At 46.7% G+C, this 11,345-nt stretch overlaps 1 protein-coding gene across 7 annotated transcripts in view; it reads left to right on the top strand.

Moving 5' to 3' along the window:
* Positions 1–3,109: 3,109 nt before the first annotated feature.
* bcr (BCR activator of RhoGEF and GTPase) overlaps positions 3,110–11,345 on the top strand; it is a 76,418-nt gene continuing 68,182 nt past the window's right edge. For 2 of the 7 annotated variants that reach the window (XM_070924287.1, XM_070924288.1), the window contains exon 1: positions 3,110–4,727. In XM_070924287.1, coding sequence (XP_070780388.1) covers positions 3,110–4,727 — 1,618 coding nt within the window. The remainder of the gene's footprint in view (positions 4,728–11,345) is intronic. The other 5 variants (XM_070924292.1, XM_070924293.1, XM_070924289.1 and 2 more) reach the window with 5 other exon arrangements.

Raw genomic sequence — 11,345 nt, 5'->3', positions numbered from 1 at the left:
TTCCATTGGCTCCCCTGTCACTAGAGTGAGTATCCATTTGCTTTTTTCCCCACACACTCCTAAATACAAATTCACTGCAGTATAATCTAATAAAACAAAAGAGACAGCAGTCTTTTTCAGAGAAACACTCTCTGAGATAGAGATGAAGCGTTGATGTTGACCACATGTCACTATTGTGAATGTCACTGTGCGGTTCTTTCCACCCCCCCGACACTTGCTTACATTCACAAAACCAATACCTACTCTTGATAGTGTGGTAGAAAAAATGTACAATTTAAAAATGTAAATTGGTCATGGAATATTTAACAGTGTTCTATACTAACATTGTTTTTCTCTCCCTTTTTTAGGTTGGCTCTCATAAAAGCTTTGCAAAACTTAAGAGTGGTCTCAGAGGCTGGAGTTGCCCTGCTGTCCAGCATGTGTGCCCACTCTGACTTCATACACACACACACACGCCTCAGACACCATGTTGACCAGCAGTGTGTGTACCTTTGCACAGACAAAAAAAGGACATATTTTCACAGTAATAAGACCAAAATACATGAAGGGTATTCTTAAAAGTGGTTGGGCTGGAAACACAGTTCCCTTTGACCCATGCACCACAACACACGACCACACATGCACACACTTCTTAACACACTTATACCTCTGTGTGCAGATGCTATATTGATATGACACTATTCCAGTTTTGTGTGCAGGGAAGTTATCAACACCCTCGACGTTCCTCCTTGCATGAAGGACTTGTTTTCCAACTTCCATGGTAGCTTGTCACGTAGAGAACCTTGAAAACACTGGGTTGAATGGTCTTAGCTGTACATCAGTGTACAAAACATTCATGCATGCGTTTCAGCTGTATGTAGGCTTTGCAATTTATATTTATAGATTCTAATGTATAATACTCAAATGACATAATAAGATGGTTTTAAGATAGATATATCGCAGATATTAGGAAATCACTGTTTTTATCGTAACTGTTTGGGTTATTTGCACAATATTAGACTTTGAGAAATGACTCATGCTGAACTTGACTGTGCTCTACTTTGAGTTTTTACCTTTTTCATTTTTACCCTTTGGTTAACTTCTGTAGGCCGATCACTGATCCATTTACTTTCTGAGGAGTAAGTCCTTTGCAATGAGGACACCAGACTTACACTTTGATTCATTGGTAATCCTGCAATACAACAGTGTTCTTCTGTTTTCTAATAGCCTCTGCGTCATTATTATTATTGTTATCATGTATCCTTATCAACTGCTGTAAAACTGTGATCTAATGTGAGGGGGGCCCTGTGCAGCCCCCCTCAGCGACACCTGGTCGAAGAACAATATTAACCATATGTAAAAAGACGATCATTATCGATGACTAATAATGATTGTACGTGCATTACTGAGGTTTTGGTTTCAGGTAAATAAAACAATATAGTATTTGAATTGTGTCCTCCTTGTTTTCATTCCAGTGAAGTGTTTTTACATGGTCAATGATTTAGTCCACAGTTTTACACAATTCTAGTCATTTATAGGATTAAAACTATAAAACTGGGTAAACAGTTTAGGAGAGTCCTACACTGAGATCTTTAAAGATATTTTTAGATAAGAGGTGAGGTTGGTGTCAACAGAGGAGCAGCTGTCTGTAAAGTAGAAAAAAATCACACATATATATATATATTACTCCACCAGGGGGCAGCGTTGGGCCGAAGATGCGGCACCAACATGTTCTGTAACACCTGCTTGACAGGTACAGTCACTGGCTTTTAAAGGAACCCAGAAGTAATATATACTGAAATGATCTTCATTAATAATTGGGAGTAGTGATAGCTTACTGTTTCTGAAGACATTTGTAAGGATATATAAAATATATATATAAAATTGCAGGCTGTAATATGTAGCTGTGGTAATATAGGATTTGTAGGCTGCATGTTGCTGCCTGAATAAGACAAACCAGCTATCATGCAACTCCAATAAAATAAAGAGACGAGTCAAATGTTTGCAGGGTTTTCCAGCACTGTGACAGCTGGGAAAAAAAACATAAGCCCAGGCTGCTTATGCAAAAGACTCCGTTAAAACTTAAGGTATTAAAATAAGTTTGAAGTGTTACACTTCAAAGGCAGAAAATGAACCAGGACTCGTAATCAGGTGAGGGGTGAGTGCCTCTGTGCTCTGTCTCTTTAACCAGCAGGCTCCCTGTCACTCTGGTCCCTCCCATTCTTGCAGCCCTTCCAGTGTTGCTGGCCTGAGATGGGAGCGCACACAGCGGCACCATCGCGGCCGAAGAAACGGGATAAACCTGGGAAACAACATCAAAAAGAACAACACCACGTACGTGCCGTGGAAAAAAATGGGATAACGAAACAATTCATGTGCTTACACCGGATCCCACCAGCTTGATCTCGTCCTCTGAGAAACTCAGATGTTGTCGTCGCTTGTGTTTTGCGCTTTTTATCCTTTCTCCTTGAGCGCTGCTGGTACAAAGGCGCCTGGTCCGGAGCAGCAGCAGCGGCAGCGGCGGCAGCAGCACCTGGGATTACTGCCGTATGAATGGGCAAGAGTGAGCGGACCTGCTGTCGCTGACAAACCCGGACTAGTAGACACAGACAGTGAGTAAACCTAGCAGGATTAAAACACTTTCTTCCTCTCTTTTCTCTCTCCGTGGGAGCCAGATCACCCGTGTCACCCCGCCAAGACAGATGCTGTTATTGTGTCGAGACTGAGATTTTTTTTTAATTTTTTTTAATTCTTCTTCTTAAAGTGGCCTTTTTCTGGAATAATGCATGAGAAAGACGAGCTCTATTACAGCTTGTTATTCCTTTTTATGGCTCACACATTCCCAGCTACTCCTCTGACTGAGCAGCCGGTTTCTCTTGTTCAGAATGGGATGCATTGTTGCATCTGCGCAACCCACGGCAAGTGTCAGCAATTAGACTGTGTGTTTCTGAACGGGTTACCTAAAGGCCTGTTATAAACACTGTCAGCGCTTTCTAACTGTAGGCGGCCATTGTTGTCGAGAAGGAGTCTGTGGCGAACTGGACTGAAACGGGACTAGCGGTGCGCCCTTGGCATCATTCACCCAGTGTGTTTGAACCGGGGTCGGTCTCAGAAATAAATTAAGCATATTATGGTGGAGCCGGTTGGTTTCATCGAAGCGTGGAAGGCGCAATTCCCCGAGTCGGAGCCCCCCAAGATGGAGCTGCGGTCTGTCGGCGGTATCGAGCAGGAGCTGGAGAAGTGCAAAGCGTCCATCAGGCGCCTGGAGCAGGAGGTGAACAAGGAGCGCTTCCGCATGATCTACCTGCAGACCCTCCTGGCCAAGGAGAGGAAGAGCTATGACAAGCAGCGGTGGGGCTTCAGGAAGACGCCGCTGAACGAGGGGGTGGACGCGGCCACACAGGGCGCGGAGTCCCAGTCCCAGCAGCCGCACATGCAGGAGACTGGTGGAGTTGGAGTGATAGTAGGAGGAGGGTATGGTGGTTGTAGTGGTGGCGTTGGTGATAGGAGCCGTTATCAGCCTCTTGGAGATGGAACTGGCAGGTCCAAACCCAGGCCTCCACCAGCCAGGAAGTCAGCCTCCCACGGAGATGGCCTGGAGTCAGCCTTTGAGGTACCCCAGCAGGCTGAGTCGACATCCTGCGACAACCTTGATGGCCTCTCGCCGTCCAAGCAAAGAGGTGGCATCTCCGTCTCCCCCCGCAGGCCCAACCTTCCGCCCCCAGACAAAGACCTGCCCTCTGACCCCAAGGACAAGCTGGGGATGGGGCTTGGCGTGGCAGCTCTGAGGTCCAACTTTGAGAGGATCAAACGAGCCAACTCTCACTCCGCGGGTGATGTAGCGAAGGGCCAGGAGAAGCAGCTGCCGCCGCCACCACCGCCGTTCTACTCCAACATGGAGTTCCACCACGAGCGGGGTCTGGTCAGGGTCAACGACCGTGACGTCTCAGACAAGATCAGCACCCTGGGCAGCCAGGCCATGCAGATGGAGCGAAAGAGATCCCTTCACTCCCTCCCAGGTAACCTAGCAACAGTGGCAGGGGAGCTCCGTGCCAGGCCAGTGTATAGAGGCCGGTCCACTGAGAGCACCTGCGGCTATGATGCAGAATATGAAGACGGGGAACCCAACCAGCGACATTCAGGGAGGGCCAATGGTGGCAAACCTCCACCCCCTCCTTGGCAGCCCTCTGAGTTCCAGGCCTACTCCAGTGTCTACGTTGGTGGGGTGATGATGGGCGAAGGTGGCGGTGGAGATGGGAGAGGTGGTGGTGGAGGTGGTAGTGGAGTCACAATGAGAGACCTTGGGGGCGGTGATGACCACCTTCTAACCTGGCCACGCCGTTCCTACTCCCCGGGGAGCTTTGAGGATGTCGGTGGAGGCGGTGGCTACACGCCGGACTGCAGCTCCAACGAGAACCTGACGTCCAGCGAGGAGGACTTCTCCTCAGGCCAGTCCAGCCACGTCTCGCCCAGTCCCACCACGGCCTTCCGCCGGCCCTTTAGAGAGAAGAGCCGCTCGCCGTCCCAGAACTCCCAGAACTCCCAGCACTCTTTTGACAGCAGCAGCCCTCCGACGCCGCAGTCCCAGAAGCGTCACCACCGGCAGCAGGGAGGCCACGTGGTCATGTCTGAAGCCACTATTGTGAGCGTTCGCAAGACCGGTCAAATCTGGCCACCTGCTGCCCATCATGACCTCGTGCCCCATGGTAGAACATCCCACGACAACAGTTTCCATGGAGACCACCTAGGTGAGTGGTGGTTGCTGTCTCTAATCTTTGTTGTAGTGGAGGATAGGTGGGCTGGATTGCAAAGGACATTTCAGAGCCCACACTGAAACCGAGTATGTCTGGTTGTGTGTGGAGGAAGGAAAGATGAATGAAAGCCTGAGTGAGTGTAGTCATGCTGGAATTATGTCGGCATCTTTTCTTTTGCATTTTTAGCCTCCTCTCCACGTAATATGTCTTTCCTCTTAAAACCACAAAGCAGCCAAACATTGACGTGACTGATAGTATGTGCGTGCTTGTGTGTGTGTTTGTGTGTGTGTGTGTGTGTGTGTGTGTGCACGCTAGCATGCAGGACTATGTGTCCTTTGGATGGCCTTGTGTGGGAGACAGATGAAAGATCCACCTCTGCTTATTCCTGGAATGTCAGTTGGGTGGGTGAACAATAAATGCGGTCAGTCTGGGTTGAAAGTGCAGGTCTAGCCTTTCTCAGACGACTCCTGCGGCTCTGAGTATGGAATTCTAATCACAGGTGTCTGTTTGCCCGCCTGTCTCTCTCTCTGACAGAGAAGAAGACAATTCCCCGAAACTCCTCACCAGCTTTTAGCACAAACCAGGACAAAAGAAATCCCCTCTAGTCTCTCCAAACAATTATGTGCAATATCCCTAACCGCTAAATTGCAGCCTTCGAGCCACGGCACCTGTAATAGAACAGCAGCTAGCAGATAGATGTGCAGCCTGGAGCTAAAGGCATGGGCACTTGGCTAACTTGGCTGCCAGGCTCAAGCCCAACAACAGTGGAGTGTGTTGCTCAAAGAAAGCACATTAGGAGGGCTTAGCTAGCTGTAATTCCTCAGCAAAGTTTCCATTGTAGAGGCCGTGCCAGCTCACAAGAAGTAAAACCAAACACTGCTCGGGTAGTTCAAATATTTGACATATTTTTTTTAGACATTGAGTGTTGTTTACCAAGGTGCAGTTGGCTGCGCATTTTGAGTGTCTCTCTCTCTGGATTTCTGCTGTGGAAGTGAGTAGTGTTTTGGCGCCCACTACATTGTAACAGATTTGGGACTGGTGCCCTGCTGGACCAGACAGGCAGCAGGGTGCAGGCATCACACGGCCGCTCCAGTGCCAGGATGCACTGGGAAAAGGTAGTGAGGTAGAGATAAACAGTGAGCAGCAATAAGGTTATAGCTAACTGAAGTAATGTGAAGGCTTAATAACATTAATGCTTTGCTGCTGTAATATGTGATTCAGTGCTACAGACATTACTGCCATCATTCTGGGTAGCATTACTATGTGAAACACGATACTGCTCATTGCCTAAATACCCTGAACAGAGAACAGGTCTCTGTGCATCTATAATTCATTTATTTCAATAGAACCACTGACACAGTGGCCCTGGTGGAATCATCTCAAATGTTTTTTCCAGACAGGATGCAATCATCAAAGTGCAGGACCGCATTCCTGTCCGGAAAACCGTTTCGGACGTATGTGCAGTAAAAGTGAAAGACATCTTCCCTTTTTAATTACCATTCCCTCCCAGATGACAAGTAATAAACAAGGCAAACACCACCAATAATGAGGTACAATGCAAACATTCTTAGCTCTAACAGCAATTAAGATTGTGCATGTTTAGCAGCAAAAAACCCAGATAGCGAGTCCCCAGCAAATGGCTAGCTAATTCCCCAGCTGCTATGTTTAGGATTATCGCTGCACTGTCTGCTGTCTTTGTTTTAACATCTTTTCCACAACACTGAGCCCTGTGGGGAGTTAGGCGAGCCGGAAGAGCAGGGACAGAGATGGAGGATAGAGGGAAGGGGGTGTGTGTGTGTGTGTGTGTGTGTGTGTGTGTGTGTTGCAGACGGTGATGCATTTAGTGGGATAATCTGGAATTTGAGCATAAGAAGTAAAAATGTTGGTTAGACACCCTGCAGAGTGCTCTTGTTTTCTAGTTGGGGGTTTTAAGCTAAGGGCAGACAGCCATGATGTTGACAGTGAAGGTGATGATGACGATGACTATTGCATCATTTTGGCCATCATTTTAGCCAACCAGAGCAGAGGGTAGGATAGTAAGGGAAGAAGAGTCGAGAGTGTGTGTGTGTGTTTTTGGTGGGCGGCTGATGAATATAATGAAGAGTGGGATGGCGTTGTGAGGAAGACTGAGGGAGGCAGAGTGCAAGGCAGAGCTGTCGTTTCTCGCTTCATTGGTCAGGGATGCGGGGGCTGCAGAGAGGCACAGATGGGAAGAACTCTTCCCCGTTGCGTAACAGAAACACACAGACTCAGGCTCACACACAAAGACACACACACTTGATGTTTACTCTTATACCTTGAGGCTGCCTTACCTTCAGCAATAGGGCTGTGCATGTATGTGTTCCTGTGCTGCAGCTTGGTCAGACTGGATCATAGAGGAAGGATGTTTCCTGCCAGTGGCTGACCCGAGTCTGGACACGTCAATGTCTCTCTGTGGAGGAGTCACACAGTCTGGCAGAGCTCTTCTGATCTATAGTGATTCTTCTCCTCTCTTCTCTGCATGCCAACAACAGTAGTAATTGCTTCATGTTGTGTTTTGTTTATTTAATGTTGGATGGGTTTTGAGGATGAAACGTCTACAGCGGGTCTGTGTGACTATGACAGAAAACAGAATGACAAAATCAGTTGAAAGATTAAAATGAAGATATCTCCCTCGAGTGTCATTCAGTGGGAAAGCGGAGACGCTTGGCAAGTGAAAGCTAGGCTCGGGCTCGAGAACAAAATAGCAAAAACATGTTTGGAGGCACAACCGTCAGCTGCCAAACTTAATTTTTTGAACTGAACCAAACAAACACGAGCACTGTTACGTCAAGCATTTGATCATTCGTGCCGAGTTAAGATGACTGGCGAGTCTCTTTCACGTCGCCGTGACTCCGTTTTTCATCTCTTCCTGCAAGCAAACCTCTGCAAAAGTGAGGAAAAGTCTTATTACAATGTAGAACATGAAAATTGTTTTCAAAATGAGCAGAAGGTCTGTGCTGTGCTGGAAGAAGCAGAAAAGGTGCAATAAAATGAAACCAACAGAGCAAATCAAAATGTTCTCACACACACACACACACACACACACACACACACTGTAGGGAGAGGTGGGAGAAATAGTTGAATTAAGATCCAAACCAAACCCCACACATATTACCCGCTGAAAGTTTTAGTGAGGTCAGTTCATTGAAGAAAGGGTGCTTTCACTGATGAAACTGTGGCATGTTTCTCCGTATGCTGTTTCCATTGATTCATTTGGGAAATATGCCTTCAAGCCAGGGGAATACCTGTGGGTTTGTGTCTCTGAGGGCGGGGATGCCAAAACGGGACAGACCCGAGAAGGCTTCAATGGTTGTATTGTCCACACCCTCCACCTCCCTCAGCTGGCTCCTGTCAGCGGCTGTATTTTCAGCCTCTTAGCTCTCTTTCTTCAACCTCTCTGGTCTCAGGGTTATTCATCACTTCATTTTATAGATGAACAAGATACAAGATTTAACACAACACGCCTAAAATTACAAAACGTTACACTAATAACGTTTTGCTAAATTACCTAATAGGCTAATATCAGCTAGGTTAGTATTATCTGATATTTTACACTCATTCTAAACTATATGAATACTACAAACTCTGAAACACATATTCCTTCATAAAGGCATATATCAATAAAACAAAGTAAGTAGTACATTTACAAAGGCTTAGTACTTGTATGTTTCATAGCCAATTTACACATTACTAGTTAAGACATTTCTCAAATTTGAATGGTGTCAACTGATTTAGTAAATAGTTTGAAACTAGCTAATAGTTACTAAGAACTTTGGAAGGACTTTATTTCACGCAACCTTACTAACGGTTCTCAAAGTGACTGAAAAGTCTAAAAAACTTCAACTTTCCAACCATATTCAGCCCAGTTTAAACCTGTATGTCTTTCAACCTACAAATCATCAGATCAAACCTTACTGGGGAGTGTGTGTGTGTGTGTATGTGTGTGTGTGTGTGTGTGTGTGTGTGTGTGTGTTATTGTATGTTTTATAGCATGTGAGTGTGTGTGGCTGAGGAAAGGGCTTGGTGTCCCTGAGGGACCTTGGCAGATTAAATTGGATGATGTCATATCAATGCCGCTCGGTGTGTGTTTTCTGGGTATTTTGCTAAATATATTTGTTGCATAACGTCAAAATGTGAAACATACACGCGTGCTTACTTCCTCGGAAGTCAGAGTTGAGTGTGTTGCTTGTGTGTGTGTGTGTGTGTGTGTGTGTGTTACTCTGTCTCAGGGGATTTTCTGCGTAAATCCTGTAACAAGCAGGCGATCAGTGGAGATGCCGGTCTGCAGCAGCAATGCCAGAGTGTGAGCAGGCTGCCAGAGAGGATCTGAGGCTCTGAGGCTGTGTATGTGTTTCTTCCTCTCTGAGCATTTATGTGTGTGTGCAGTAGTTGCACCATGTGATTTAGAATGTATTTCCATGTGTGCAATATGCGGGGGGGGGGGGCAGAAGATGAAAAGGAATAATGGGTAGAGACAGCTCACGAGACTCTGAGAGAGATTTTGTCAGTGGTACCTCCGGCCAACCACACATGCTTAACAGTAGTCCAGCGTGGCACAATGACCCCCTTTTCACACTGAGGGAGGGAGGAGGGGAGGGGATGTGTGTGTGACTGTAGCTCTTAAAAAGGCTTGTTGAGTCTGTGCTGTTGAGTGAGCTTGGCAGTGAAAACCTCAGTTACCCCCAAGCCGACACACAGGAGCTGCAGGTTCACAGTCAGGCCCTGAGTGGCGGAAAGGAGGGGAGAGTAGCATGGGAGGATAAGAAGAAGAGGTGGAGGTACAAGAGGGCGGGGGGGGGGGGGGGGATCTGCCTTTCTTGCCAGCTGGGTGCTCAGCTCAGCCTTTCATTGGGCTGGTGCAACCTGCTCAGACCAATTATGCAGGCACAAAACGGCCCCTTTGTTCCCTTTGCTGGGATCAGTTATGGAAGTTCTGAGGAAAAGGGAAAAGCCTGTTGACTCATTTAAGATCTGAGTTAGTTTCACTTTTAATGTGACACAACTAGCCGAGTGCTTTTAGACTTGCATTACTAAAACAGCCTTTCTATCACCAGTTGTCTATTTGTATGAAATACAACTTTAAGTGATCAAATAAAAACAAAAGATCCAAACAATATTCTACATTCTATAATCCTGTCACCACATGTATAACATCACTAAACTACATGGTCATGATCAAAATTTTCTGGCAAAAAAATCCCAGCTGAATGATTCAAATGTAAACACTCGTAAATGTGATGTGGCTGTGAAGTGTTTGCTTGTCAGTGTGTATTTCAGAGCATGGCACTCCGTCTTGTCTGGTGGTGTCGCGTCCCGTGTTTCTGCTGTAGCCTGGCACCGAGGCTGGCGTGGCATTGCTCAGTTGGCAGTGGGCGGGAGGGTGGAGCCGCTCCAGCAGCTACCCAGTAAGAGTCAAACTGCTTGGCTCGGTTTTGTGGGGCTGGAGCCGCCAGTTTCCGCCCTACACTCAAACGTGGATCTCTTTATGTGAGTGTGTTTGTGTGTTTGATGTGTGTGGAAAAAACGGTTTTAAAGATGGCGTGTGTGTGTGTCCACTGTGCATTAGTTTGAGGCCTGGGACATTCAATCTAACCTTTGGGTGAAGGGAAGCAGATTGGATGATCATAATTGGACGCTGCAGACAGACATGCAAATACAAATACACAAACACAAACTCACAGCCCTCCAAAGGTTAATTACTCCTCCCTGCTTCTGTTTATTTCTTCTCCTTTGTGTGTGTACTTGATGCCAAGCATCCAGCCACAATCTTTCCTCTGGTGAAAAAAAAAAAAGGAAAATCCCTAACATAAATTCTGGTGACTTTATTCTGCCCATGTGTAACTGCCTGCCCTTTCGAACGGCGGCCATCTTGGCTCTCTGTGACATGGCCCTTTGCTGGGCTTGTCATCTGGATTGGCCACAGTGCAGGAAAGCCTGGCTAGTTAGGGTCCACCGCTAACCGCTCGCCACAGGCCCTTGGCCTTGTAGTGTAAGTGCGTGTGTGTTTTCTGGTTTTCTATGTATCCTAGCTTAGCTGCACGGGTCGTTAATCACAGCCAGCTCTCTAAGGGGCCAGGTTAAAGTTGGGGGGATGGGACGGAAAAGAAAGACCTGGTGAATGGCCTCTGGTTGAGACCACAAGGCAAAGTGGCGTCTATGAAGATTAATATCAGACGGACCCAGAAGGGCCCTTAGAGTGAATTAGTCCATTTACTGGTGCTCTAGTCTAGACATTAAAGGAGCATTCCACCTATTTTACATGTCAAAGTCAATTTGCTGGTCACAGGGAGTACAACACAGCTCGTGGACACAGATGTATCACGTCTTCTGTGGCTCTGGAGGAGCTCTGTCAAGTCTGAGAAAAGTCTTATTAAAAAAATTACTTATTAAAAGTCATGTCACTTGAGTATCTCAGCGTGTAGTCTACAGAATTCAGCTCACAAACTGTGGCCGTGGGATTTGAAAGTCGTGGCTGTGCCATGGGAAGTGTAGAATCCAATGTTTTTGGCTCTTGACCCATATATGTAAATGACTAAAGGTCAGGATATCTCTGCCGCTTTCTTAATCTGTCTCTTGGGTATCCCCCCACTT

The sequence above is a fragment of the Enoplosus armatus genome, chromosome 18 (assembly GCF_043641665.1).
Source record: "Enoplosus armatus isolate fEnoArm2 chromosome 18, fEnoArm2.hap1, whole genome shotgun sequence".
Lineage (NCBI taxonomy): Eukaryota > Metazoa > Chordata > Actinopteri > Centrarchiformes > Enoplosidae > Enoplosus > Enoplosus armatus.
The sequence above is the reverse complement of the archived record's forward strand: the minus strand, read 5'-3'. Positions and strand labels throughout refer to the sequence as shown.